This window comes from Neodiprion fabricii, chromosome 7 (genome assembly GCF_021155785.1).
Source record: "Neodiprion fabricii isolate iyNeoFabr1 chromosome 7, iyNeoFabr1.1, whole genome shotgun sequence".
Classification (NCBI taxonomy): Eukaryota; Metazoa; Arthropoda; class Insecta; order Hymenoptera; family Diprionidae; genus Neodiprion; species Neodiprion fabricii.
The window spans coordinates 22,500,242-22,526,166 of NC_060245.1; the positions used below are offsets into that span (position 1 = coordinate 22,500,242).

At 37.2% G+C, this 25,925-nt stretch overlaps 4 protein-coding genes across 10 annotated transcripts in view; 2 read left to right on the top strand and 2 right to left on the bottom strand.

Annotated features, from left to right (window-relative positions):
• The first annotated feature begins 4,245 nt into the window (after positions 1 to 4,245).
• Positions 4,246 to 6,618, top strand: LOC124186144 (15-hydroxyprostaglandin dehydrogenase [NAD(+)]-like). 3 transcript variants are annotated; one of them, XM_046577583.1, is made up of 8 exons: positions 4,280 to 4,400; positions 4,628 to 4,691; positions 4,775 to 4,869; positions 5,027 to 5,153; positions 5,249 to 5,355; positions 5,639 to 5,812; positions 5,911 to 6,065; positions 6,389 to 6,618. In XM_046577583.1, the coding sequence occupies exons 3-8, from the start codon at positions 4,777 to 4,779 to the stop codon at positions 6,522 to 6,524; spliced, it is 792 nt and encodes a 263-aa protein (XP_046433539.1). In that variant the 5' UTR covers positions 4,280 to 4,400; positions 4,628 to 4,691; positions 4,775 to 4,776; the 3' UTR covers positions 6,525 to 6,618. The 3 variants fall into 3 exon arrangements, with proteins under 3 accessions (XP_046433540.1, XP_046433538.1, XP_046433539.1); XM_046577582.1 differs by lacking the exon at positions 4,628 to 4,691 and having other exon boundaries at positions 4,247 to 4,400; XM_046577584.1 differs by lacking the exons at positions 4,628 to 4,691; positions 5,639 to 5,812 and having other exon boundaries at positions 4,246 to 4,400.
• Positions 6,619 to 8,379: 1,761 nt separating this feature from the next.
• On the bottom strand, positions 8,380 to 15,886 carry LOC124186125 (protein LSM14 homolog B). 3 transcript variants are annotated; one of them, XM_046577546.1, is made up of 7 exons: positions 15,583 to 15,886; positions 14,278 to 14,432; positions 13,813 to 14,128; positions 12,205 to 12,400; positions 11,772 to 12,101; positions 11,370 to 11,567; positions 8,380 to 10,975 (listed from the first exon to the last, which is right to left on the bottom strand). In XM_046577546.1, exons 1-7 carry the CDS (start codon positions 15,701 to 15,703, stop codon positions 10,621 to 10,623), a joined length of 1,671 nt encoding a protein of 556 aa, XP_046433502.1. In that variant the 5' UTR covers positions 15,704 to 15,886; the 3' UTR covers positions 8,380 to 10,620. The 3 variants fall into 3 exon arrangements, with proteins under 3 accessions (XP_046433502.1, XP_046433504.1, XP_046433503.1); XM_046577548.1 differs by having other exon boundaries at positions 13,921 to 14,128; positions 15,583 to 15,885; XM_046577547.1 differs by having other exon boundaries at positions 11,370 to 11,549; positions 15,583 to 15,885.
• Positions 15,887 to 16,324: 438 nt separating this feature from the next.
• LOC124186141 (cytochrome c1, heme protein, mitochondrial-like) lies at positions 16,325 to 19,271 on the top strand. Its single transcript, XM_046577579.1, has 8 exons — positions 16,325 to 16,435; positions 16,882 to 16,929; positions 17,241 to 17,389; positions 17,494 to 17,626; positions 17,807 to 17,971; positions 18,048 to 18,161; positions 18,303 to 18,437; positions 18,609 to 19,271. The coding sequence occupies exons 1-8, from the start codon at positions 16,364 to 16,366 to the stop codon at positions 18,711 to 18,713; spliced, it is 921 nt and encodes a 306-aa protein (XP_046433535.1). The 5' UTR covers positions 16,325 to 16,363; the 3' UTR covers positions 18,714 to 19,271.
• The window catches only part of LOC124186128 (beta-1,3-glucan-binding protein 1-like), a 34,298-nt gene continuing 27,081 nt past the window's right edge, over positions 18,709 to 25,925 (bottom strand). The window contains exons 1-9 of one of the 3 annotated variants that reach the window (XM_046577554.1): positions 23,826 to 24,007; positions 21,699 to 21,890; positions 21,383 to 21,610; positions 21,127 to 21,296; positions 20,894 to 21,030; positions 20,639 to 20,805; positions 20,140 to 20,510; positions 19,979 to 20,080; positions 18,709 to 19,712 (exon numbers count right to left, since the gene is read on the bottom strand). In XM_046577554.1, coding sequence (XP_046433510.1) covers positions 19,611 to 19,712; positions 19,979 to 20,080; positions 20,140 to 20,510; positions 20,639 to 20,805; positions 20,894 to 21,030; positions 21,127 to 21,296; positions 21,383 to 21,610; positions 21,699 to 21,843 — 1,422 coding nt within the window. In that variant the 5' untranslated portion in view covers positions 21,844 to 21,890; positions 23,826 to 24,007 and the 3' untranslated portion in view covers positions 18,709 to 19,610. Of the gene's footprint in view, positions 19,713 to 19,978; positions 20,081 to 20,139; positions 20,511 to 20,638; positions 20,806 to 20,893; positions 21,031 to 21,126; positions 21,297 to 21,382; positions 21,611 to 21,698; positions 21,891 to 22,455; positions 22,481 to 23,825; positions 24,008 to 25,925 lie in introns of those variants that run through there. The other 2 variants (XM_046577553.1, XM_046577552.1) reach the window with 2 other exon arrangements.

Genomic DNA, 25,925 nt, shown 5'->3' on the forward strand with positions numbered 1-25,925 from the left:
CAAAGGGGTTAGCCTTACTTTTTCCTCATTTTTTGACCAAAAATTTTGGGTCTCAGATTCGTTTTTCATGACCCTTACCCGACTAATTGGACCCTCAGGAACTCAGAAAACGCAGCGAAAAGAGCGTGGGACCAACAGGAGAGAAATGGCGAGCGAAAAAGCACCTGCTGAAAAATGTCGAAAAAACAGGTTCCCGTTTTTTGGCTGTAACTTTTGATGCGTTGATCGCAGCGTCTTGGGACTGCGCCCAATCGATTTCTCTGGCAAAATTACGTCGGAATAGTGCCACAATTAATTTATTCAAGCACTTTTCAAAATCGCCAAAATTTTCGCCAAAAATGCAAAGGGGTTAGCCTTACTTTTTCCTCATTTTTTGACCAAAAATTTTGGGTCTCAGATTCGTTTTTCATGACCCTTACCCGACTAATTGGACCCTCAGGAACTCAGAAAACGCAGCGAAAAGAGCGTGGGACCAACAGGAGAGAAATGGCGAGCGAAAAAGCACCAGCTGAAAAATGTCGAAAAAACAGGTTCCCGTTTTTTGGCTGTAACTTTTGATGCGTTGATCGCAGCGTCTTGGGACTGCGCCCAATCGATTTCTCTGGCAAAATTACGTCGGAATAGTGCCACAATTAATTTATTCAAGCACTTTTCAAAATCGCCAAAATTTTCACCAAAAATGCAAAGGGGTTAGCCTTACTTTTTCCTCATTTTTCGACCAAAAATTTTGGGTCTCAGATTCGTTTTTCATGACCCTTACCCGACTAATTGGACCCTCAGGAACTCAGAAAACGCAGCGAAAAGAGCGTGGGACCAACAGGAGAGAAATGGCGAGCGAAAAAGCACCTGCTGAAAAATGTCGAAAAAACAGGTTCCCGTTTTTTGGCTGTAACTTTTGATGCGTTGATCGCAGCGTCTTGGGACTGCGCCCAATCGATTTCTCTGGCAAAATTACGTCGGAATAGTGCCAGAATCAGGTTATTCAAGCACTTTTCAAAATCGCGAAAATTTTCGCCAAAAATGCAAAGGGGTTAGCCTTACTTTTTCCTCATTTTTCGACCAAAAATTTTGGGTCTCAGATTCGTTTTTCATGACCCTTACCCGACTAATTGGACCCTCAGGAACTCAGAAAACGCAGCGAAAAGAGCGTGGGACCAACAGGAGAGAAATGGCGAGTGAAAAAGCACCTGCTGAAAAATGTCGAAAAAACAGGTTCCCGTTTTTTGGCTGTAACTTTTGATGCGTTGATCGCAGCGTCTTGGGACTGCGCCCAATCGATTTCTCTGGCAAAATTACGTCGGAATAGTGCCACAATTAATTTATTCAAGCACTTTTCAAAATCGCCAAAATTTTCGCCAAAAATGCAAAGGGGTTAGCCTTACTTTTTCCTCATTTTTCGACCAAAAATTTTGGGTCTCAGATTCGTTTTTCATGACCCTTACCCGACTAATTGGACCCTCAGGAACTCAGAAAACGCAGCGAAAAGAGCGTGGGACCAACTGGAGAGAAATGGCGAGCGAAAAAGCACCAGCTGAAAAATGTCGAAAAAACAGGTTCCCGTTTTTTGGCTGTAACTTTTGATGCGTTGATCGCAGCGTCTTGGGACTGCGCCCAATCGATTTCTCTGGCAAAATTACGTCGGAATAGTGCCACAATTAATTTATTCAAGCACTTTTCAAAATCGCCAAAATTTTCGCCAAAAATGCAAAGGGGTTAGCCTTACTTTTTCCTCATTTTTCGACCAAAAATTTTGGGTCTCAGATTCGTTTTTCATGACCCTTACCCGACTAATTGGACCCTCAGGAACTCAGAAAACGCAGCGAAAAGAGCGTGGGACCAACAGGAGAGAAATGGCGAGCGAAAAAGCACCTGCTGAAAAATGTCGAAAAAACAGGTTCCCCTTTTTTGGCTGTAACTTTTGATGCGTTGATCGCAGCGTCTTGGGACTGCGCCCAATCGATTTCTCTGGCAAAATTACGTCGGAATAGTGCCACAATTAATTTATTCAAGCACTTTTCAAAATCGCCAAAATTTTCGCCAAAAATGCAAAGGGGTTAGCCTTACTTTTTCCTCATTTTTTGACCAAAAATTTTGGGTCTCAGATTCGTTTTTCATGACCCTTACCCGACTAATTGGACCCTCAGGAACTCAGAAAACGCAGCGAAAAGAGCGTGGGACCAACAGGAGAGAAATGGCGAGCGAAAAAGCACCAGCTGAAAAATGTCGAAAAAACAGGTTCCCGTTTTTTGGCTGTAACTTTTGATGCGTTGATCGCAGCGTCTTGGGACTGCGCCCAATCGATTTCTCTGGCAAAATTACGTCGGAATAGTGCCACAATTAATTTATTCAAGCACTTTTCAAAATCGCCAAAATTTTCACCAAAAATGCAAAGGGGTTAGCCTTACTTTTTCCTCATTTTTCGACCAAAAATTTTGGGTCTCAGATTCGTTTTTCATGACCCTTACCCGACTAATTGGACCCTCAGGAACTCAGAAAACGCAGCGAAAAGAGCGTGGGACCAACAGGAGAGAAATGGCGAGCGAAAAAGCACCTGCTGAAAAATGTCGAAAAAACAGGTTCCCGTTTTTTGGCTGTAACTTTTGATGCGTTGATCGCAGCGTCTTGGGACTGCGCCCAATCGATTTCTCTGGCAAAATTACGTCGGAATAGTGCCACAATTAATTTATTCAAGCACTTTTCAAAATCGCCAAAATTTTCGCCAAAAATGCAAAGGGGTTAGCCTTACTTTTTCCTCATTTTTTGACCAAAAATTTTGGGTCTCAGATTCGTCTTTCATGACCCTTACCCGACTAATTGGACCCTCAGGAACTCAGAAAACGCAGCGAAAAGAGCGTGGGACCAACAGGAGAGAAATGGCGAGCGAAAAAGCACCTGCTGAAAAATGTCGAAAAAACAGGTTCCCGTTTTTTGGCTGTAACTTTTGATGCGTTGATCGCAGCGTCTTGGGACTGCGCCCAATCGATTTCTCTGGCAAAATTACGTCGGAATAGTGCCACAATTAATTTATTCAAGCACTTTTCAAAATCGCCAAAATTTTCGCCAAAAATGCAAAGGGGTTAGCCTTACTTTTTCCTCATTTTTCGACCAAAAATTTTGGGTCTCAGATTCGTTTTTCATGACCCTTACCCGACTAATTGGACCCTCAGGAACTCAGAAAACGCAGCGAAAAGAGCGTGGGACCAACAGGAGAGAAATGGCGAGCGAAAAAGCACCTGCTGAAAAATGTCGAAAAAACAGGTTCCCGTTTTTTGGCTGTAACTTTTGATGCGTTGATCGCAGCGTCTTGGGACTGCGCCCAATCGATTTCTCTGGCAAAATTACGTCGGAATAGTGCCAGAATCAGGTTATTCAAGCACTTTTCAAAATCGCGAAAATTTTCGCCAAAAATGCAAAGGGGTTAGCCTTACTTTTTCCTCATTTTTCGACCAAAAATTTTGGGTCTCAGATTCGTTTTTCATGACCCTTACCCGACTAATTGGACCCTCAGGAACTCAGAAAACGCAGCGAAAAGAGCGTGGGACCAACAGGAGAGAAACGGTGAGTCAAATTCTTCGTTTTTCGGCTGTAACTTTTTATACGATGATCGCAGTGTATTCGGAGTACGTTTAATCCATTCCTATTGCAAAATTACGTCGGAATAGTGTACGAAAAGATTTATTCCATCACTCTACAAAAATTACGAAAATTTTCGCCAAAATTGCAAAGGGGTCAGTCGTTTGCGACAAAAGTAGTGAGAGCAACGACTCATCATTTTATTGCAGGTGAACAATATTGTTCAATTCTATTGGCACAATCACACACTCTGAATGTCAGAACAAAATCATAAATACACTAACCATGAAGACAAGCCAAATCTCAAAATGCGCCATAATAATTTCCATAATTACGAACGACAAAACTACACAGTTTGCCCAATTTGTACTTCTACAGATTTGCATGCATTAGGTGATCAGTTTTTCAATAACCGAATTGCGATTCTTCATATTGTCCATATGATGATTCGAAATTCAATCGTCAATGCAGTCCTTTTCACTATGAGAATGCAAAAATTGATACGTGTTATTATGAAGAGTAGAGATCGAGGAGTACTCGTTCACAGTAATCTGCAAACTCTGTCATAGATTACATTGAATGTTCCACATAAATGTTTACAATACGAAACAGAGATCCACGGAGCTGGGGTGAAGAGGTCAACTGATATTTCCAAGCCGAGTACTGCGCATGTGTAAAACACAAGCGTACTCAGCGTTGCTTCAAAGCAATTATGTATCATATTTTTGGGAGACAACTCTCTTAATATAAATTAAAGGCAATTCTGACAGAGTACGCTTGAAAAATTCGGGCAGCATTTACATCCAAACGGATATAGAGAAAAAGGAGTAAGTAATCGCAGATAATGCAATAAGTAGATTTATTCAGCTAAAATTATAAATCGGTAATAAATGTTTTCTGACGAATTATAGCTTTGACTATTTTCATTTTCGAAAATGACACACTCGTCGTCTATTGCTAAATTATGTTATTGCTAGTAGTTGCATTATTGGCTCTACCTATCATATTACTTTTAATGGAATAAAAAGTAATCGTTAATGTATAATAATTCGAGTGTGTCATCCGTTATACGTGACGCAATGTCGAACCCACGAATTTATATGGAGATTGCAACAGAAGTAAGTGAATATAGCGATACGTACGTTTGATAAACATCGATATCACGTGATAAATAATTATATGACGCACGTTAATTTCTCAGGAATGCAGATAAAAAATAAAATTGTTTTGCTGACCGGAGGAGCGAACGGGATAGGATTTGCCTACGCTAGAGAACTTTTGCGAAATGGTGCTGGTGTGAGTTTAATAATTGTATATGTTACAATGTTTTTCAAGATTACATTACAAGTATCACAATAATAAAGTATAATACAATATGTGCCGACAATTTAGCAACAGCGCAGAGTCCCATGAATGATTAATTTAATTATACGGTAAAATTTTCGGGATACAGCGCATAGCTATTCTGGATGTAAAAGATTCGAGCGGCAAAGAAGCGGCGAGTAAATTGAACAAGGAATTCGGACAGGGGCACGTCATCTTTATTTTCTGCGACGTGTCAAAGCCGCAGGAATTAGAAGGTGGGTAAAATATTCAACAGTAAAATCTGCGATCAAATTGACTTTTACTTTCTGGAATAAATAAATTTTCACAATTTCATATGCAATATGCGAAGCTGGATTCGCAGAGACGATCAAGCAGTTTGGTGGACTCGATATTCTGATAAACAATGCTGGAATTATGGATGACGTACGATGGGAGCTCATGATAGCCACAAACGTAGTAAGTACACACAAGAGACACGATTCGTTGGGGGTTAAAATGTTAAAAACATATGTGATCGAACAATACATTTAGTTGAAAAATGTATTCAAAAATACGTGAAATTTTCATCGTGTTTTGAGAGTAACCGTGTAGATTTTAGAAACATAGAAACAATTCTTGTGTCGAGTAAAGCATGCACAAAAGTGATTAGAAATAGAGTTTGCAATAACTTGAAATAGGTAAAAGAAAGTATGGGACTTTTATTATAAGGATAAACAAATTTGGGATTTAATGGTAACAGAATGCTGTGGTCCGCGGAACGTTGCTGGGTTTGCAATACATGGGAAAAGACAAAGGAGGCAAGGGTGGTGTCATTATTAACATCGCGTCCATATTGGGCTCGGTACCGTCGAAATACTTTCCAATTTACACGGGAACGAAGTATGCCGTGATAGGATTGAGTCAGTCTTTCGCGGTAAGATTCAACAGGAAGAATAAGAGAGCTTTTAAGCAAGGTGTAAGTGATCGCAGGTACGGCGAGCCTTGAATTGTGTTGCTTAAAATCTGTTGCAGATGCCATACCATTACGAGAAAACAGGCGTTCGAATATTGACATTGTGTCCGGGTCTCACAGATACCGAATCACTCAGGAAATCTCAGGAAAGAATGTTGGACATCACCGATGTCGAAGAACTTGTCGGAGACAGCAGCAATTTAACTTCCCAAAAGTTTGTATAATTGGGGCGGGGTTGAAGTTCCGAATTTGAAACGTACCGAAAGCGTCTGATTCCGAATTATTTGGTGGCGAAACTTGAAGGGATGGAATCAAATTTTAATCTTTTTTCTCTATTTTTTTCTTAGATTTTAAAATTTTCTCATTTTTGCACTTTTCGAATTTCGACTCGTCGGAGTTACGTCCTTTCGACATTTCGTCCATTCGGAATTTCAACCCAGCCCCGCATAATTTATTTAACGATTTTCGTATATCAGGGAAGCTCTTGCTAACAATCATCGACAATTAATTAACATACGATCACGTTTTATTCTTCAGGGTTGACAGCGTCGCACACGGTTTGGTGTACATGATACGATCGGCCCAAAACAGCACGGTTTGGGTAGCTGAAAACGGAGAACCCGTTTACCAAATCATGATTCCCGATCGTTTACTCACCAAAGTTTCAGCCTGAAGATAATTCGAATAATGATTATTATCTGTCTGTAATGAAAAATTTGAAGATGTTAATAATAATAATAATAATAAAAAAAAAAGTTTTCAACGTCGTCAACGTCAGTTAAAATGTAATTATTAAAACACGATAGGATAGGTGCAGATTTTCATAATACAGTTACAGTTTGTGATTCGTTTTTTTTTCTCTTTATTCCTTTTTCTCTCTTACAAGTTTCGAAAAGAAGATTTGTAAGAAGGTTCTGCGAGTGATTGAATCGAGTTCCAAAGTAGAAGAAAGAATAACAAAAGAAAGGCAATTAATTAATCTGTAGATTTAACGAGATTATTATTATATCTCATTACTCATTATACGGCATCCAGAATCACAACATCCACTTTACAAAAGAACATTCATTGTCGATGGAAAAAAAGAATCCGCAAAATTAAAGAAATATTACTTAGGGTATAAATGAATCCGTAATGAAACTTAGAAATAAACATAATTCTCCCTTTTTTTTTATTTCTCCTCACTCTCCAAATACCATGTCAGACCATTTTTCTTATGTAACAAATCATCTTGAATAATTACGATACTCTTTTTACCCCGTTTGTTTTTTTTTTTTTTAGCCACAAGACATTCCAGAATACTTTACTACAGGGCCAATTTTTTCCCTGAACTTTTAGGCACACTTGCAAAACAATTTTTACCTATTCCCTCGCATATTCACGAAATGTCGGGGAAAATTATTCTTCACCGGTACGTACTGATGATATCGGCATAGTCTCGATGATAGGAAAAAAAAAAAAAAAATGGGCAGTAAATTTCTACTGCCATTATTGCTACTTCTGATAACAATATATCAGTTAAATTTCGGTTCAGTTTACTGGCGATTGTTGGTAAATTAATATGTACTTGCAAAATTATGCCTTCCATCTCTTTTTAGCGTATCTGTATATTAACCGCTAGAAAAATGTTTCGATTATTATAATCCGTATTTTATATTACATTATTTTTACTTTTTTCTATTGTCGCAACACGATTTAACGTGATCAATCGCATTATATCTCTTACATATTAATTTTCAATAAATGAAGAAACTGACGAAAAAGAAGTTAGCTATATATACCATACGCCAAGAACTTAACACGGCTGTATCGTACGGATGTTTGATTGAGGAAAAAAAAAGATAAAGAAGAAATAGAATTATATTCAAAAAATTTTAATTTGTAACACCGTCAGCATGTTTCTATGCTCTTGAAACGATCACATCGAATTTAGCATATTGAAAATACCTAACCGATGGTAAACGAAAGAGATGAATATTATTTTCTTTAACTTTTTTTTTTTTTTTTTTTATTAATACGATACATGTATGTAATATATTGAATGAAAATTTTTCCGTAGTATCGGTAAATTTTTTCATCTATTTTTTGTATCCTTCATACTTCCTTAATTTGACAAATAACGTGAGAGAGTGAGAAAATAATAATGAATGAATAAACATTGCATCGTTGAAGAGTTTGTATTAACATGTGTTACAAGTTGAGCAAAAGATAGGAAAAATAAACGGTGTCTTTCAGATTATTCAATAATAATATACAAGAGTATGGTCAAAGGAAAAAAAGTAAAATAATATAACTATACTAGAAAGTATCTATCTGTGGCCATCTTAAATTCTATACATATGGTTATAATAGACACGTATCTGTGCTGTTGTATATTCGTTATTATACGTGTACGTATAAATATTCAAGTCTTCGCAATTTGCCCCTCCTCCAAAATTTTTTTTTACAGTGAACAACAGATTAACTGTGCGCACCTGAAGAGGTAATCAATATTTAAATTATTCTTATTATTATTAGTTTTTTTTTTCTGTTTTGTTTTAGTTTTCGTTTTATCGCAAACATCTCCTGCTTTTATTGGGTATGTAAATATAAATTGTATTTATAATTTTCTGTAGATATAATTTATACAGTAATTCAGTAAAGGCGCGTATCTCTCCTTATTGCAATGAGAATTCGTTTATTTACCGACATATAATCTGCACATTTCTACGAAAGCCGTAGTCTTGTTTCTTTTTTTTTTTCTTTTTCCTTCTATTCTATTCTAAATTTTCGTAGCGTTTTTTCGAGTCGGTTATCTTGTACCGATTTGCAGTCAGGAGAATGTTACCATATAATTTGATGCTTACATGTATAAATAACATAGGGGAAAAAAGTTGGGGGTGGGGAAAAAAAAAAAAAAAAAAAAATCAATCACAAATAAAATTAAAATGTCGCGGGGAAAAAAACAACGCATACATCCAGATTCTTTGTTTAACGTGGGGAGACCGTTACCAACCGTAAGAGTAAAATTCTGTCTGTTTAAACCTACGCATATCTCGACCCGTGTGATTAAATTCTCTACTATGACATTGTTGAAAATCACAATTAATTAATTGGTTAATTATGTTAATCATTTTTCGTGTTTTTCTTGACTTCCTCTTTTTGTTCAATATTTTTTTTATTTCCTTTTTTCTTTCTTTCTCGTTGTTCACACACACACACACGCGTTGCCCAATCGTAATTATCGTTAAAACTCCATCCAGTTTTCAGTTTATCATTTAAAATATAATATAATTTACCGTCGCTTCCGTCGTGCGGATACAAACCAACTATCCCATAATGTCCAGCATTTGAACTAACCTTCGTTAATGATACCTTTCCAATTATTATTATTATTTTTTTTCTTTCAACATATATTACGTTACAACTTGATTATCTAAAACTGGAGGTGCAGCCTTTTTGTTTCTTGCATTTCGAATTTTCTTTCTTCTTCTTCTGCTTCTTCTTCTTTAATTTACGTACATACAATCATCTCCAACTTTTCAGTACCCGTTAAAAATTATCTAAGGTAATTCAATCAGAAGAAGTGTTTTCTTCATTTCAAAAAATTCATTTAATTGACCATCGTTCGAGTTTTTCGTCTCCGCTTTCTTTCCTTCTTTCTTTATTCCTTACTTGCTTTCTTTTCTCACGTTTGTTCGGTAAACTAGCATAATTAATAATAAAGTATCCAATAATAATCGTCAATCGTTATAACTCATTATTGTACAGAACCCATTCTTTATTTCTCCTTCTAGTTTAATGATGGTCTTTTGGTCTTTTTTTGGTGTCTAAATTTACTATTATAGAAAGATCGATAAGTTTTAATTTTGCGATGTAAAAAATTAAGAGAACGAACAAAATAAGTTGTTTGGAAAATTGCGACTTGCTAGAATTCATTAATTAAATAATAAACAAATTAGATGGCCTCGAAAAATGGTCGTGCTTAATAAAGAGCCAATACATGTATAAAGATTTCTTACAATTTTCAGGGGTCTCAAACTTAAGAAGGCTGTACAAAAGCTTTTCTACAGTCCTCTCTTCGCCGAAAGTGGTGTTAATTTATACAGGGTGGTAATTTTTAATCACCTTAAACGAATGTCTTGGACATTAAGTTATTAATCAGTGATATCCTGACAGTAGAACCATTGCAGCTTGAATAGAGTGGCATAAAGAATTCTATATTTCCATCATTAAATGATATTAGCTGCCAGTAATAGTCAGGCTGGTTACAAAATTTCATCGATTTTGTGTAACATTTATCTTGGGGTGATTAAAAGAGCATCTTGTACATTTCAACGGTTATATTGAATGAACTTATCTTTGATTAATGAATAGAAAAGACGTATCGTTGAGAAACAAAGAAAAAAAAAAAAAAGAGTTCGCTGTGTAGGTTCGAAAGAATATTTCAGCATTAACGCTATTCTTTTTTGAAATTCTTGAAAAAATTTTCTCCTCACTTCGTTTACGTGAGATACGTCCCTTCCTTCAGGACCCGTCAATATACACACATTGTTATATACTAAAAAAATATTACAAAATAAATCTGATTCCTTACATACTCTAAAGCTTGCGGCAAAAATTTGAAAGAAAAAACGCCGAAAATAACAAAAAAAAAAAATACAAAAAAAAAAACCAAGTATCTCGATTCTCTTAACGTTCTAATCGCAGCAATTATTTGTAAAAATCCTTAAACGCTAAAAAAATACTTATAACAGCGCGTGGTGTTCATAGTCATAAGTTTATTTCCATTATGCCGTACCTGCAACAACACTGTTCTGAGATTGAACCGTTGTCGTTGTAGCTTGTTGATTGCTCGGACGATTCTGATTGTGGTTTGTTAAAACTTTTTGTTGCTGTTGCTGTTGTTGCTGCTGCTGTTGCTGATGCAGTTGACTACTAGGTTGGCGATTTCCTCCACCGCCACTGCCTCTGCTTCCACCCCTGTATCCGCCGCGATATCCGTTGTTACCACGATACATGCCACCTCCCATTCCGCGGTTGTAGTATCCACGTCCACGGAACCCGCCGCGTCTCGTCGAGGCGACTCCAAATGTCTCAGAGTTCAACTTACGCTCCGTCCGCCAATCCGTGCGTTGAGATCTTCTGTAATGAATAATTTTGATTTTTTCTTCTATTTTATTTTTCATTCTTTTCACTAAATTAATGAACGTACAACAAAATATCTCCAGTATCGGTGCTACACTAGATCCATCCGCGCACAACAAAAGTACGGAAGCTACAGTGTTACACCATTTTTATCTGGTATGAAATTCACATTCATCGCTTCAATTGATATGAAGTGAATCCGGCACTTTTCATACATAGAAGGTCACTTGCAAGTAAAAGATACAGACAGAAATCTGAATAAGTTAGAATCGTAAATTCGTCAAATTCTTCCAGAATTTCAATTCCCGTATTATTGAAACATTTTTACTTTTGGCAAAATAGCAAAGAACGTTGTTTTATAACGATTTGTAACGTGCGTGACGGAACTTACCCTTTACTCCTCTCTACAGCTTCGCAACTAATGTTGTCAAAGAATGATTTGGACTTGTCGTAATGTACGACGTCCGTTTCTTCCTCAGGCTCTCCCTCGCCCGCTCCAGTTTCATTGCCGCTATCGTCTTTTTTCTCATTGTCAGTACCGTTGTCAATCTTAGTCTTAGCCAATTGGGACCTGCAATTTTCAATCAAACTGCATACTCCGTCATAAATTATATGGCAACTCATTTGTCCAAATGTCAATAAGCAATGTATCGAACCAGATCTCACCGAGAATATAAATCCTTTAAATTTTAATATACTCGGTTTAAAATATATTACTTGAATGTATTTGCAAAAACGGGCATTTCAATATCTAGTTCGAAAACAGCGAATTGTATTGTTCAAGTGCTTCTACCTTAGCTCTTCGAACTGCGTATTGGCCTGTTCGAAGTCGTAGTCATTCTCGAACTTCAGCATGTTCTTCGGCTTGTTATTTATGCTTCCTGGCTGCGGGGGTCTGAAGGTACCTCCGCCACCACCGCCGCGTCCCCTTCCTCGTCCGCGAATATTTCCTCGAGCTATCCAACCGCCGCGATTTCCGCGTCCCGCCTGATGCATCTGGGCGTGATTCGGCCCTGAAGGATGTCCGTGTCCTTGAAGTTGATTTCCGTCCTGCTTTTCACGATTGTCACGCTTTCCGTCGCTATACTGGGACATGCCGCTGCCGGTTCGCCCGCTGCCATGACTGCGAAAGTTTATTTACATGGGTAAATTACACAGTTAAAGAAAATGAATGCGCAATGATAGAATATTTAAAGAATGAAAGTACAAGTCATATTTTTACCAACCTTTCACGATCGCGATAAGATGGTTGTATGGTTCTAGCGTTGGGCTTGTCGCTCATCGGTTTGTGGATGTTGGCGTTCGTCGATCGCTGTTGATGGCCAACCTGCGTGCCCTGATCCATAGTCGGACTTTTCCTAGTCATCAGGGATGAAGTGGGAGTAGTCGATCGAGATCCTCCGCTGATCAAGTCCAACACGCCTGTGTAGCAGGGGGGAAAATTCGATTTTTTAATTGGGATACTTTTGTTTTATCCTTTGACTTTCCACACGTATACAAACAATATTTTGAGGCAATCTTGAGGCAGACGAATTTACCAATAATGCAAGCGAAGACAGACATCCTGTTCTAATGCGATCAATGATGCCCTTGAACAATTCTGGTGTATTGCTATGAGATATTGGACTTTTTACATCTTCCGCAGCTCTGTCACATTAAATAAGCCGCAGAAGATGCATTTTTGTCAATTAGTTTTAGTTATCTACAGCACCGGATAATTGAAGAATTATTCAGCTGATTTCCGACAAAAAAGAACCAGACAGACAGTGAATGTTGTTTCAAAAATTTTGAAACTGTTCTACATCTTGAGTAAAATGAAGTTATTTATATATACGTTATAATTGAAGGTCACAATTATCGCACGGTGCTGAGATGGTTAGTAATAGTTATTTAGAAGGTAAAATGGTAAACTGTATGAAACGGTAGCAAGGAAGATGAACAATTATATTAAAGCATCGGTGTACTCTCTTTTAAAATGATCTCATAGTGATTTTCTACAAATTCATGCTAGATTTCGGAACATGACAAATAAAAAAAATAAATCATTTAAAAGAATTTGCAATTGAGAATAAATGAATACATGCCAACAACGTGGATAGAGATAGAGATAGATGGAAAGATGGATCGCACAAGTAAAGTTACACATATTTTATACCATAATTTAAATGATAACTGGTTTTGCTATATTTGTTCTTTCGTTTGTTTGTAGGCAAAACTATACTGCTCCTAGTCGAAGAAGAAACAGATTAAACGTGCAACGAAAAGAGTCAAATGGAGCAGTGACAAAGCACTATTGAATCGACACGATTTGGTTAAGGAGTTTTAAAAGCTATTCCAAGAGTGAGCTGAACAATACCAAAACTTGAAAGTACAGTTCACCTCATAAATGAAACATTGCACATGTAAATAACGAGAATTTGATATAAATAATTCTTTATACGATCCGCGTCATGTTTCGAATGCAAAAAATGAGTTGAAATTTCTTAAATGCAGCGAGTTGAGATAGATGTAATAAAATTCGTAGAATAAAAAAGCAGCTATTCGCAGAAGCAGATTTAAAAGAAAGACAAGAAAATATGTACAGAGACCAGCCAAAGCAGAAGTGCATTAATGTAATGTTATTTTTGCGGCAAGAACCGTAATTTTTCAGTCCACGTTAAACCGTTGATAATAAAAAAGGCAGGACTGACTCTTTTTCTCTTGGTTGAAGTAAAAAAGCAACGAGAGGCGAGCAGATGTTAGATAAAAGTGAAGAATAAATAAACAATTATACCAAATCAAGCTGAAAAGCATCAGGCATGCCGGGTAGCAAGATCATAGCAAAAACAGTTTACCATCTTCCAAAGATTGGTCTTTTTGAATTTGATCAACGTTGCCCGGTGCTATCGAGTTTGGGATCGAGACGACGTTGGGTGCTCCGGTGGAGCCCAGGCCCAACTCACTTGGTTGTTTGTTCATAGCGACTCGAGGATCTCGTCCAGCTGCAGGCATACCCATAACTGGACCCATGGCTCCCATGGCTCCAATTCCACCCATCGCGTATCCGCCTCCGTACTGGCCGCCCATTGGTCCGATTTGACCCATCATTGGATGGTTGAATCCTGGCTGTGGCTGGTAAGATGGCTGACCCATGTTGGGCTGTACTGTCATCTGTGAATTGGTAATATTTATGTAACAAGTAATCGAGCTGCCGCGTCTGCCGTAATAAAGCTGGACAATTTACACAAGTGTTAGTAAAATTGAGCGATGAAGCGAAATAATTTATTCCAAAAATGATCTTTGAATCAGCAATATTTTACCTGGACAATGGCTGGATCGTTTGGAATGGTGCTGACATTGTTGACGACTCTGATGTCTTTAATGTCAGATCCTCGAAATAATATGTATTCATAGACTTGGTTTTGTGGCGCTACTGGAAACTGGGTCTCTCGATCCTCAGTCCCAAAGGAACGAACTGTAACGAATAAAAACAGTCTTAACGAACAATAGTAATCGATCGTTAGTGAGTATTTGGCACTCGTCGGAATGTGTCTTAAAAATAATAATAATAACATTAACGATAATTTATGAATGAAAATTATTAAACACTGTCTGAATTTTACTCTCTCTCTATTGATATTAGAGAAATTGGAGAACTTGTGAGTAAAATGCAAGACTGTTATTTGAAAATAATCGAGCAAAAACATATATCTTTGTAAGAAAATCAGAAAGTACAATTGATTGACGATTATCAATGATGTGATACGTTATACACAAAATCGATTCCAACTATGTTTACGTTTACGTTAATCCCAGAATTCGTTGAGCGGATATTTCAAATCCAAACGGTTCTCGTTTGAATAGATAGAACGCTCGAAGGAGGGAGAAAAAAAAAAACAAAAACAAAAACAAAATACAATCTCTTAGGTGAACCTGAGAGCCCGTCATCATACGACTGTGCTGAAATATATTCTTCACAACAAGCATTTGAAGGTGATACACGTAATTTTGACTAGGATATCATGATGGAGAAGTGAAATAATAGAAAGGGGGGGGGGGGAGAGGAGGGGAAGAGAAGAGAGAAATTACAGTAGATGTAACTAATTGAAATATCGCAATGAAATTGTTGTTATTTCAATCATTGCGGATGAAACGTAACTGCGACAAATTTTCGGAACGAGGAATAACAACGTAAAGAATGGAAATACATAACAACACAGCGGAAGAACGGGAAAGAGAGAGGTGGTGAGGGGGGAAGGGGGGGGGGGGGGGGGGAAGAAAGAGAAAGACAGAGAGATAGGCAAAAGATTGCGACGCGAGATTGTAGGATCGTAAACTCTGGTGACCTGGATTGTTTTCATAAAAAGAAATGAGAGAAAAATATATGATATGAAAAAGTGATAAGTTAAGGTAGTACAGAAGAACTGTCAAAAAAGAATATAATCAACCGGTATCAATAGTTGAGAATGTAAAAGCTACTTGTGGAATATCGAGTAGTTGTTGAATTATAGGGAAATAAAGGTAATAAAAGATGTTCCGGTCGTCTGCGAGCATCGGGCGGTTAGGCTAAACTATGAAAACGGCGGAAACAAAGCTGATGCGAGAAAGAAAGGAGTCCATCTTACCGTTGGCTAAGGCGATCGTGCACTCCTGTGGATCGACGGTAAATAAACGGCCTTCATAACGAATATCTGCCTTCGATATTAGGCTTATCTTAGAACCAAGCTCCGGCATTCCGGCACTCATCTTGAAACTTTTATGTATTACTAACGATCAACGAGATGTACTTAGATACCCGATACCGTCCGCATCTACCGCTCCATACAACCGTCTGAACGCGAAACGATATACCACAAAAACTATGCGCTGCTGACTCTCTATACGCTCTACGCGCCAGCTGACACCGATGGACGATGTACGCGATGGCGGAGGATCTACGACACCCGAATGCAAGGCTGCCAATTTGACGATACGAACGCGCGTCGGTCGTCTGCTCGAAAATCTGGTCTAATCTTAATCTGAGATTTTTAATTATTACAAAACTTTTCACCGGTCAGCTACGCGTCGGTGATAAATCTGTTTCAGGCATCTATCGTTGTTCGAATTTTCAGCGTTAGATGATTTCCAACAATTTAGGACACTCACATTTACCGTTCGACAAACGCTTAGATAACGTTGGCTAACGTGGAATCGTGACGTCATCGCAATATTCCTAATCTTACAATAATTGATTTTAATTATATTATGAATAGCATTATAGTCGATATTTGAACGAAAATTAATAACATTTTCAACCTCTATTTATCCGGTATTTATACTCGGGATGTATGCAGAAAAAATATCTTCGTCAAATTAACGGTACATCCAACGACTCGTGTTCTTTTGCAGTCTGCACCTCTAGCTAAGATGGCGGCATCGCTGGGAAGGGTTTGCGGTTCGGGTCTTTTAAAAGCCAGTAATGGTGCTCTATTTAATCAAGTAGGTAAATTTTGACCCGAAAAATCGTGGCTTACTACTCAGAGTTTAATTCGCGATAATTCCGATCGAGCTGTTCCTTTTGTCAAAGTCACAAATTGGCCATGACTGGCTCTCTATCGAGGGAAGTTCACTCCTCACAAACCTTTGACTGAACGTTTTACCATCATAATTTAACCGTCTGTAATCGTCAGTTCTTTATTACGAGTCAGTTATAGTTAGTTTCTAAGATAGCTGGCGGTTTATCGACAAACTACTTAATCAGAGCAAAGGTCCAGAGGATACTTTGACAATTTTAGTGTCCATTTAAAATGATATATTCTCCCTTCATACACGTTATGTAATAGAGCAACATTCAGCCTCTTGTTATGTACGCCTGTTGACACATTTTATGCAGTTCTGAATTTATCATTATAACGAGAAGAAATATCTCCTTCATCTTCTTGCAGGTCAGCACCTTCTCGACCGCCCGAGACTGGGCAAAGGGACGAAAAACGGTACGTCACATAACAATGCACAGCGTCTAACGTCCTTCCCTGCCCTATCCCAACCTCTAGAGTTCCTAAAGTTCATGACGACGTCCCTGAAGTTTGATTTTATTTTACTCCGTGAGTAAAATATACCAGGATATTAATGATATCCCTGAAACTAGATAATTGGACATTTTTGGTATTTGAAAACCTGACGCGAAGGGCGATCGTACAGTTTGTAAAAATAATTTTAATATCTTACGTCGGTTACGTGTTTCTCACTGCATTTAGATGTGTAAATAGTTCCCAACCGCAGTGGTTTCTATTGAAATTTGCAGCTGCTAGCATGCCTTGGCGTTGCGACAGGCGGTGCTGGAGCTTTGGTATATGCCTTGGAAAGTTCCGTGAAAGCTGAGGGCGTTGAATTACACGCTCCAAATTATGCCTGGGACTTTTATGGGCATTTCAGTTCCTTCGATCATGCCAGGTAACGTTCAATCAAATGTGATGTTAATTGGACTTCTAGGAGAAGTGTAAAATATATGTAGAGTCGGAAGATTGAAACGTAACTTGCCCTCATAACAATTTCAGCTTGAGAAGAGGTTGGGAAGTATATAAGAACGTCTGCTCCTCGTGCCACAGTCTCAAGTACGTCGCATTCCGTGAGCTCATTGGCGTTACTCACACGGAAGCGGAAGTTAAGGAAATGGCTGCAGAATATGAGGTTTGTTGCTCCTCTTTCTAGATTCGAGAGTAACGCTGAATAGTAGAGATATCTGATTTCAAGAATTTCACATCTCCGGGGATGGGGAGAGTAGTTAAACAGTTATAAAATTGTTTCCATGTCGTAATATACACGCATCCTTTTGCATTCATCTCACTTGTGTTTTTAACTCTACTTCAGATCAAGGATGGTCCAAATGACCAGGGAGAATATTACATGAGGCCAGGAAAACCCTCGGATTACGTCCCTTCGCCGTATCCCAATGAGGAGGCTGCTCGAGCAGCTAACAATGGTGCTTATCCACCAGACTTGACGTATATAGTAAACGCTAGACACAACGGAGAGGTCGGTACTATTTTACGCTACGCAATTTTACTACCTTCTGACTTATTTCATCAATTTCATTTACATCTCTTTCCAGAATTACATCTTTTCTCTCTTGACTGGCTACTGTGACCCACCTGCTGGCGTCGTTCTAATGGACGGCCAGTATTACAACCCTTATTTCCCTGGTGGAGCTATCGGTATGGCACAGGTAAGCCAGCAAAATTTCGAATCGCCTGTACTTGTAGTTGATTTACAATAATCAATTTATGCCAATGATATTCAATGTACTTATAGAATTTTCTCCTCCAGATTTGATCATTTTATTCCAATTTTTTTTCTCAAAAAACAGGTAATCTATGACGAGGTACTTGACTTTGAAGACGGAACTCCAGCAACTGCATCGCAGGTAGCCAAAGATGTAGTCAGCTTCCTTACTTGGGCATCGAACCCAGAGTTTGATACCAGAAAGCGATGGTTTATCAAGGTGACGATTTTATAAACCTGTACAATTCAAAACATATCGTAACAGTTACCTTTCAAAAAGATACGATTATCAGGCTATTTATTGCTGCCAAAATCATAGTTTGTTTTTCTACTCACATATGCTTTATCAGCAATTGTTAATGGTTTCCTCGTTCTTGTTTTTCTATTACAGGCCGTGGGAATCTTCACGTTATTGCTTACGGTTACTTATTACATGAAGAGACACAGGTGGTCAACCATCAAGAGTCGTAAGATCGTTTTTGCGCCGAAAAAGTAGTAAAAGTTTGCAGATATAATAACACGAGTTAAAATAATTAGCCAAGAAAAATTATCTGATCCCTCATGATAAAGGAGAAGTAGTTTTTTATTTAAAACCGCAAGGAACAGAGACAGTTTTCGATGTTAAACAGTCAAGAAAAGCAAAGAAAAAAAAGAAAAATAATAGTAAGAACTTACGTTGAATAAATCGTGACCACATGCATGCGAACGTTGGAAGAACTGGCAGACAAATATATGTTTGTATATTCAACATCAAATAATATTAATAATATATTAATATCTGTACAATGTACATAGCGACAATTACCTATTTACCCATTGACCTAGGATTGGGTAATTTGTCAAAATAAAAACAAAGAAATACAATACTCTCCGCAAATCAACAAATGTCTCTATAACAAACAATATTGCCTCTGCCATTAATGTGTGCGCATTGTAATTATCATACATACATACATGTACGTAATGACTTTGTAGATCAAAACGCCATTGTACATCGTGAGTTGACTCTCACTGTAAACATTGAACAATAATAATTATTCGTTTAATGTTTGAATCGAAGACCTTTGGCAAAATCGTACCTTGCTTGGCCTCTAGCTATTTATCGTTACTCAACAGCTTGGCCATTTCCCCAGTGTAATAAGCTTGTTAATAGTTCTCTATATCCTGCACAGAAAATAAATTACTAATAGTTCCGTAAAGGGGGGAAAAACGAGGGTGGTAGGAATAATACTCTTCAAACGCTTTCCATTTTATGGAATGAGATCGTGTTTTGAATAAAAATCAGGAATTACATGACCTATTAAATTCGTTTTTCATCTTTTTAATATTAGTCGTAACAATATGAATTGACGGCAACACGTGGCTGCTTATTGTCTTGATGAAAATTCTTACGCTACAACGCCCAAACTTTGACATAGTCCACTTTGAGCATGGATCCCTCGTCTGTCCACGTATTTTTCCAAGTATCCTTGGCAGTGTAGAAGTTCAGCAAAGCCTAAGTTCGTAAGTAAAGTAAATTCGTTTTTTCACTTAAAGTATATACTTACAATGATTTAACGAATTAGTGATTTACTATCATGTGTGATTTCGATTTGTATTCAGAAATTCGGTTTAATATTAACTAACAAAACTCTCCAAGTAATCGTAAAAACTTCTCGCCTTGTATTTATTGCAATTTTTCTTTTTTTTTTTTTTATAATCGTGTTTTCAATTCTCCATTCGTTAGTCTAAGAGCGATAGTATAAAGCAAGCTCGACTCACCTTCGACTGTAGATTCCCCCACGGTTTGTGGTGCTCCCCACTTGTACAATTGTCTGGGAATTCTCTCTGTCCACCAACGGCGACACCGATGCTGATGTAGAACTGTGAATTGAACAGTAAAGTGAAGTGGAGTTTCAAAAGAAAAAAGGATACAAACATACCGGCTTATCGAACACAGAATTGGGACTGCCGTTGCGACTGGTTGAGAATTCTTGCACGTAAGCCTCCTGTGGATATGCCTTCTCCCCGAAACTTTCGCCATCTACCTTGACAGATATGGCTGTCGGGGTCCATTTCAGTTCGTAAATGTGATAATCGTCGCCCCAGTAACTCGACGAACGTTTTTTCGACATCGTAGTAACCTCGATTGGAGTAGACTTGCTGACTACAGCACCCGCCCTTAACTCGTGTCCATCTATGTTCGCACCTGAGCTATCGCGCAAGTTTCTGTTTCCAACTGCGCTTGCCAATCTAAATTCCCCTACAGTATAGCCAGATACGTATTCCGCGTTTACCGGCAGCAGTTTTATTACTGAAAGTAAACAAGGCGAGGGTCTTTTTATTGAGAATAAGCAAAGGCAAGCTGATAGCGGGTCGAATATCAAATTAGCATATTATTTTCTCAAAAACACAGTTAATGTTGCTGAAAAATCTGCCTACTTGGGTATATCCAGTCTCCTTGTGGAAGTTTGGCACGAACTTCGACGCGTCCGTATTGAAAATTGAAGGACTTCTGGGTGTCGATGAGGCCGGAGGCTACTGGCGGTAAAATGGAATACGATATAGCTTGTTTGTAGCATTCGTTGGATCCGACTTGACCCGTACACCTGTGGAATTGATTCGACGTCAATTTTAATTAATACAGAAGGAAGTAAAAATATGTACTCTTTAAGGTTGCAAGTGAATTTGACAAACCCATGCACAGTCATATTTCCACGACGAATAAAGTTCTCGTTGCCTCCCTTGTCCAGGAGTGTCGGCTTGATTCTTAACTCACCGTCTCTCACCACCAAGTTTTCGTCATTACCTGTATACACGACAAACTCGTAATCCTAGAACAGCGGAAGTACAACGTCGGGTGAAGGAAAATTCTTCTCTACAAAGATTTTTAAAATTGAATCTAGCCAAAGGTGTTCAAAATTAATTACCGGGGGACCTGTGAATCGCTTGACGGTCCTCCACTTGCTCGGTTCTAGCTCGTTGAAATAATCCTCGAACAAAATTTGTCCGGTACATGGCTGGCTTCCGTTAAAGATGGTATTCGACGGGTTGCAGGAGGCGACAGTAACGTGCGGAGTTCCATCGTAATTGTACAGTTCTACAAGCCATATTCCCATTTACAAAGCGTTTATCCTACAGTTGAAATTGAACGAAAGGAAAGAAAAAAGTGGCAAGGTCACTCACGTGTGACGGTCAAGCTCTGGTCGAGCAGATTGTACCCAAGACCTTCGTAGACAACGTGCATCCAGAGGTAAATTGTATCGCCAATCTTTATCCTAGTGGTACGGTCCTCGTAAGTCCATTGATCGCGTCTAGGTTTGATTATGTCAACGGCTATCGTTCCTGCCTCCAGCGAATAAAATTCCTCGTTGAACTTTACGTGATATGCGACAAGTGAGATCCCCTCTCCGTCTGAGAAATATATTCATAAGATTGAATATCATCTTATAAACTGAGGATATAGTGGATGAGAAGAAACAAGACGTTTCATTTTACTCACTTGGTATTGAGAGTCGCAAGCCCTTCGGATACAAAGGTATGATCGTTGGGTTCGGGGGAACATATTGAGCTGTAGATATCGTCGGTGTTAGTAGATGAAGAACCAGTGGAATCAGACCAATGCCGCAGTGAATTTGCAGCCTCATTTTATACGTCGATTGCTTTAAGTGTTCGTTGTCATTCGTCCACTTGTCTGAAAAATGTGTGATGATAGTCTCAAATTTAATTCTCTAAAAAATTTTGAATTTCAACGAACTTCAAAAGGATTTGAGAACATTGTGCAACAATAGTAATTGCACTGATTTTATCACAGTAAGAAAACTTTTCAAAAACTCTTCGCTATCGACAAGAAGAACGCACAAGAAAGTTGAATTTCTACAAGATGCTTGAAAAGAAACATTGAAACTGTACGCATTTATATTTGTAATCTAAAATCGTGTGGTTAATTTCATTTTCATTTTCAGGGAGTTAAGTGTACATTAGCAGCTGAAACGAAGAAAAAAGTAAATAAACAGTTAACTAAAAATTAATAAATAAATAAGTGAATAAAAATTTACAAACAAGTGTATAAATAAATTATTCAATTTTGATGTAACAGAATTTTTCAAACATTTCACCTGATACAAAATTTCAGTTAAAGTGTATAATCTTTTTCCCTCAAATAATGATAAATGCGATTCATGCATTTATTGATCGAAATCTATCTATATAGCACTATCGTACGATTATTACACTATCTAAAAAATTATATTACTCACGTATTTTCATGGACGAACAATAAATAATTTCTTGTATTCGTCTGTAAATGGATAAAAAAAAAGTTTGTGCGTGTCTATAATAAAATCAGAAAAAGATCGAAGGCCAAGTTTGGATAATACAAATTTAACATTATTATTATTAACATTTTGTGTTTATAATTTGTTTGCTAGACGTGAAATATATAGTCTGTACATCTGAGGTGGATAATAATAAGCAGCGTTTTTTACGATTATATAAATTTCTTCCTGCACATCATGCGAGATGTATAAATATATATATATATATATCATTTTACTACTGTATTATTATTCTTAGCCCATTAATAAATACTTTTTCAGTAAATTCCTCATAAATGACTATTCGAATGTGATAAAAATTCATAACAAAAGCGATATAAAATTTCTTCAAATATAGTTATATATTGGCATGAATATTATTCTTCACTAACAATTTCTTCTGCGTAATCCTCGAAAAATTATCAGCTGTGTTGGATATTAATTATAAATCAAAATTAGCTATTATGTTTATTATAATTGGACAGCGACGCAAAGTATGAAAAAAATAGGAGGAACAATTAATTTGTTATACATGGCTTTTGGCCTCTAATTATCACAAAGTCCCCGCCAGACTCGACAATCGTTGATGAAATATTTTTAAAAAATAATCGAAAATATTAGCTGTATGTCCGAAGATGACTTTCGTTGTTCGCTCATAACGAGCGTCATTGAAATGATATTGCATTTTATATGCAGCCGTATGGATATAATTTAATCCTGTCCAAGTAAAGATTAAAAAAATATCAATCGAATGAACGAAATATCTTAACTATGTAAAACATATTATCGATTATGTGATTCGTACAACGTATAATAACGATTCCAGTCTCCGCTAATTGCGAGTGAAATGGATAAAAAAAAAAAAAAGAAACATTGAACTTTGATACTTATTATAAGAGCCAATAATACCATTCGGAAAAACTGAATCAGCAGATGGTCATAAAAGTTTTGAAGACATTTTTGCAATCACGATTAGAGAAAACCAAAATCGAATGACAGTTCAATCTGCCTAAATAATTGTCGTAATTGTTAAAGATGAATGAAACATATAATGTCAATATATCTGGCATAAAACATATTAACGAACTTCGTGAAACGAAGTGGATGAAAAAAAAAAAAAACAAATGTCGAAATAACATTTCACTATAATTCTATCGTCAAAAACTTTCCACTTTTATTTTTTCACAATGTCATCGCGGAATGTTGATGAAAGTATCGTGATCGTATGTATACAGGGCATGCATATTTATTTCCAACGAATACTTTTCACAAAGTATGGTGGAATAATCAATCCGTTTACGGTTATTACTCACAATTAGCGCTGCTAAACCGGGTGAAGTTCGAGATGCGAATGGAACTAAGATATACGGGAAAAAACTGCAGTTTGCGGAATATTTATAGATAATTTTTACGAGTGATTTCGTTGACGTCGAGAAGGCGAGATCCGCACCGTTTCACGGCCAAAGGTGTACAGAACGAAATCGGAGAAGAAGTAGAATGGAGAATACAGGCATACGGGCGATATGTCCAGAAATCAAGTGTGCATGTTTTACACATTCTCTACTACAACGGTACAAGCCAAGGCAGTCGAACAAGAAGTGGTAATGCGCGTGTGTCACAAAAGACGATTATATGAGTAAGGGGGAAAACCGGCTGGTATACGTATAATAATGACACATGCATGTACGTGATGCAACAAGTCCGAGAAACTCTTTTCGAGATAGGTGCATGATTTAGATAATGTTGTTCTGGATAAATATATAAATCTATTGTATAGATATTTTGTTTTTATGACGGTAGAGTGAACGAATGAGTGAGAATCTGAGGAGTTGAAAGTAGTCTTTTCTGCACTCCGCGCATGCGCTGTCGCGAGGAAATCTGACACTACGAAAACCTAACCTCAATTTCATGCTTCGTGAAGAAAGCGCCTAACACGCTCGCGTTATTTAAAGAATCGTGTGGAACAAGGAGGCAACGGTTTTTTCGCCTCGCGTATTTGAAATGTTCGTCATTGGTTTTGCCTCCTTATTATACATTATACTATTTGTGCAGGTAGGGTTTTAACTTTAAGAATTAACGGCAATCATGAATGGTGTTAATTTTTTTTTTTTCTACTTTGATTACAGAACAATCCGCACAGTGAAAATAATTTTTTTGTCAATGTGATATTTGCATATAACAGTGTAAACATTTATTTACACCTGTATAAATCCGCATATTTCAAACGCATTTTGCATCACCTCAAGGACGAAGAATTTCGATGAATTGAAATTTCTCAATTAATTTGAGACCCGAGAGAAGGAAGGATGAATATATACGAGGTTGAAGTCATCGTAACGGAAAATTGGGGAAAAAATCACTATCTTCTTATTTTTGCAATGATTTTTCAGGAACTAAGATTGCAACATATTATGTTTTATTTTATTACGGTTTACTCAATTTCAAACAGTTCCAAAATCGCGGAATAACGGTTTTTCCTCAGCGTGAATTGTTTACGGTAAACGTTACTAACTTCAGTATGATGAATATATTGAACATTTCTTTTAGTAGAGAATTAAATCTTAATTAGTAACGTTCATGGTCAGAATTAAGTATCTATTGAACGAGATTTATACATACGAAATTTGTATTCGTTATTCGTAATTTCTGATTAAACCAAGAGAATTTAGAAAATGACTTTACGGTTACTTGAGAAATTTCCACTTGACCTTATTAATTTGTACGAATAATTTTATCATCACAATTTCAACTGCGTGTTATTTCTAATTATTTTTTGCTTTATATGTATAAATAGATTTTCACTAAAACCGTGTCACAGATTTTATAATCTTGCATTGATTATTCTATCACTTGTATAAATAAATCGTATATGATATTTCAAACTTTGTTAAGTTCATTCGATTATTTGTGCTGCGTCGTGAACTAAATTATCTAGACGATAAAGTGTACAAAAGACCTTCGTGTGTTTCATCCGGTTATATTACCACGATAATTGACACGCAAGGTTGGCCATTTTTCTACCCCTATTTATATATAAAACGGAATAACGTCGAGACGCAGAATGAATGTAAAGAAAATTCGTCAAATGTACAAATTACACGTTACAAGTGTAACTAAATATGTGTACAAAAATCTTTATCAAACGCGTGTTCTCATATTATTGTTGTTATTATTATTGTTGTTATTATCGACCGTTATTTTGATTTTCATTATATAATCGAAAACTTGTCGCAAATCACAATATCGCGTCATTTTTTACCCCCCACGTATAATATAATAATCTTTCGGACCAGCGTTCTTAGAAAAAGTTCATCAATATCATCTGACCCGCGATTAAGGAACGAGTTTGTTTTCGTTTATACGTCATGTGTTCATTGAAAGATGAATTCGCATTTCGGTGAAGTACAGGAGGG